The sequence below is a fragment of the Vicia villosa genome, linkage group LG5 (genome assembly GCF_029867415.1).
Source record: "Vicia villosa cultivar HV-30 ecotype Madison, WI linkage group LG5, Vvil1.0, whole genome shotgun sequence".
Lineage (NCBI taxonomy): Eukaryota > Viridiplantae > Streptophyta > Magnoliopsida > Fabales > Fabaceae > Vicia > Vicia villosa.
Genome location: NC_081184.1, coordinates 151,578,513 through 151,581,583, shown reverse-complemented (window position 1 = coordinate 151,581,583; position 3,071 = coordinate 151,578,513). Strand labels below are relative to the sequence as shown.

The 3,071-nt window shown below is 39.8% G+C and overlaps 1 protein-coding gene across 1 annotated transcript; it reads right to left on the bottom strand.

Moving 5' to 3' along the window:
- LOC131605745 (uncharacterized) lies at positions 1-1,931 on the bottom strand. Its single transcript, XM_058878066.1, has 2 exons — positions 1,220-1,931; positions 1-842 (listed from the first exon to the last, which is right to left on the bottom strand). Exons 1-2 carry the CDS (start codon positions 1,929-1,931, stop codon positions 1-3), a joined length of 1,554 nt encoding a protein of 517 aa, XP_058734049.1.
- Positions 1,932-3,071: the final 1,140 nt, after the last annotated feature.

Here is a 3,071-nt window from a genome sequence, read left to right as displayed (position 1 = left end):
TTACGAGATATAGTACAACGGTTCCTTACTAAACTCGTAGAAAGAATAATTGGGTTGAGTAATTTTTCCACAAAAAGACCATCTCCAAGCTAACAACTTAATGTTCCAAACAACGTTGTTAACACTCCAAGCTTCTTTACGAAAACAAACCCCGTTCCTAACCAACCAAAGGCACCAAGTTGTTGCAAACCATATAATATTCGATTTTCTATCCAACACCAATTTACTATGGAAGAACATGTGCCAATCCATAAAACTCGATAAGCACTCTTCTTCGTAACAAACCCCTTTACCCACCCAAAACGCTATATCATTCCAAATATTTTTCACCACCAAACAACCAAAAAACAAATGATCCCTATTCTCCTTACTAATGCCACAAAAAATGCACTTTAAATCCTCCGAGGGTAAAGACATACCTCGATTCTCCAAGAGGTCCTTCGTAGGGAGCCTATTGTGAAATAACCTCCAACCAAAAGCCTTTATTTTGAAAGGAGCATCCATAACCCATAAAAGATCAAAAACTTCCGCGTGTTTAACTTGGGGACCATAAGGAATGAAAGACTTTTCGTATTGCTCATAACAAGATGCAACCGAGAACTCTCTCTCCACATTACCATTCCAAACCACGGTATCCTTGCCTACCGACCAACCATTGAAATTCTTCAAGCGGTTCTTTAAAGACAACAAAAAGCCCCTAAGGGCCGAATCATCCATCACGGAACCGGGAAGACCTAAATCCCCCCACCTCCATTCATACTCCAACCACCCTCCCATTGCCGCCACCGACACCTTTTTAAGGCGAGAAGCAAAAAATAAATCCGGAAAAGCCTCTCTCAAAACTATATCATCCAACCACTTTGATTACCAAAATGGGGCATTATATCCATTGCGAATAACAAAACTACAACTACCAACAATCGAATCATTCATACCAAGGGAAGAAAAAGATGAAGAAGAATTAATTTTTAAGATGTCTTTCCACCATAAAGAAGAGAGGGACGATAAAGGTACCTTACTATCCGATTCGGGCACCATGGAAGAGAGATCACCGTACCGCACTTTCAATACGTTATACCACAAAGAGTTATGACCTTGAAGAATCCGCCACCTCCATTTGTTTAGAAGCGCCAAGTTGAACAAAGCCAAATTCTTCACCCCTAAACCACCATATTTCCTCGGTAAAGTGACAACCCCCCCCCCTTTATCCAATAAATACATCTTTTATCTTCCATGTCGCCCCATAAAAATCTACTTTGAACACTAGTGAACAACTTCACCACCTTCTTCGGCATCTTGTAAAACGACATAGTAAATATGCATAAAGAACTAAGCACCGATTTAAGAAGAGTAATTCTACCTCCCAAATTCAAAAACCGATTAGACCATCCTTCCAAACGATTCCTCATTTTTAACAAAAGAGGTTTCCAAGTAGCTTCCTTTCTTGGATTAAATCCAATAGGAATGCCCAAAAAGTAAAAGTTACTCTCCTCCACCTTACAAGAAAGAAAATTGGAAGCCGCCTCCAAAAAGTGCTCATTAGTATTAATACCAATCAACTTGCTTTTATTATAATTAATACCGAGACCCGAGACTATTTCGAAAGCCCGGAGAACCGCTCGAACCGCCCACAAATGTTTCCAACTTCCTTCCCCCACAAGTAACGTGTCGTCCGCAAATTGGAGAATATCCACTTTGCAATTAGCATTGAAGGAGTAGTTTTGAAATTCACCCAATTGAATGGACTTCTTCACAAGACCCGAAAGACCTTCCACTACTAAAACAAAAAGAAAAGGTGAAAGAGGATCACCTTGCCGTAAGCCTTTATGCACCTTGAACTCCTTAGTTGGACTTCCATTTACTAGAACCGACATGTTACTAGAAAAAACCAACATCTCCATCCACTTCCTCCACTTTTCCCCGAACCCCATCCTATTAAGCATGTACCTCAAGAAATTCCAACCTACATTATCGTACGCTTTTACAAAGTCCACCTTGAAAAGAACACAATTACGCCCTTCTTTTCTCGCATGATCCACCACCTCGTTAGCCACAATAACACCATCCAATAATTGCCTACCGGGAACAAAATCATTTTGAGAAGGAGAAATAATAGAATTAAGCACTATTTTTAATCTTCCCACCAATAGTTTGAAAACCGCCTTATACAAACAACCCACCAAGCAAATGGGTCTATAATCATTTAAATCCACCGGATTTTTTGCCTTCGGAATTAAAGTCAAGAAAGAAGATGCAATCCCTTTAGAAATCGGTCCTCCTTGGAAAAAGCAATTGAAGAAATTGATCACATCCTCTTTGATAAAGTTCCAACAATTTTCAAAAAAAGGAAAGAGAATCCGTCGGGACCCGGACTCTTCACCCCACCACACTCCCAAACCGCCTTTTTAATCTCACATTCAAGGAAAGATTTCTCAAGATCCTCCGCCTCTCCCCTACTAATAGATTTAAAAGGGATACCATCCAAAGTAGGTCGGAAAGGTTCCGATTCGGAAAACTTCTTCTCAAAATGAGAGAACACCTCCTCCCTAACCTCTTCCACCGTTTCTACCAATCCTCTCGAAGAATTAATAGGACCTATATGGTTTTGTCTTCTTCTTTGTCTCATAACTTTATGAAAAAAGGCATTATTCGAATCACCCTCCTTAAGCCACAAAAGTCTAGATCTTTGCAAAAGCATATTCTCTTTCATCCTTACATTCCTCCAAAATCTACCCGTCGCCTCCTTTCTAAGAACGATGTCATCATCAAAAGAGGAAGGAGATAAAGGATTGAAAACTAATCTTTCATCCACAGAGTTTATGTCATGAACTCCTTCATCAATCTCAAGATCAATCTTCCTGAATACTTCTTTATTCCAAATCTTGATTTTGTCTTTAATAAGTCTAAGCTTCTCCTTCAAGATATAATCGCCTCTCCCGTGGACCACCATATTTTTCCACTCCTTTTCCACAAAAGGCACGAAAGAGTCGTTGGAGAACCATTCATTGTTGAATTTGAACGGTTTAGGCCCCCAATTGTGATTATCCGTCATAATCCAAATTGGACAATGA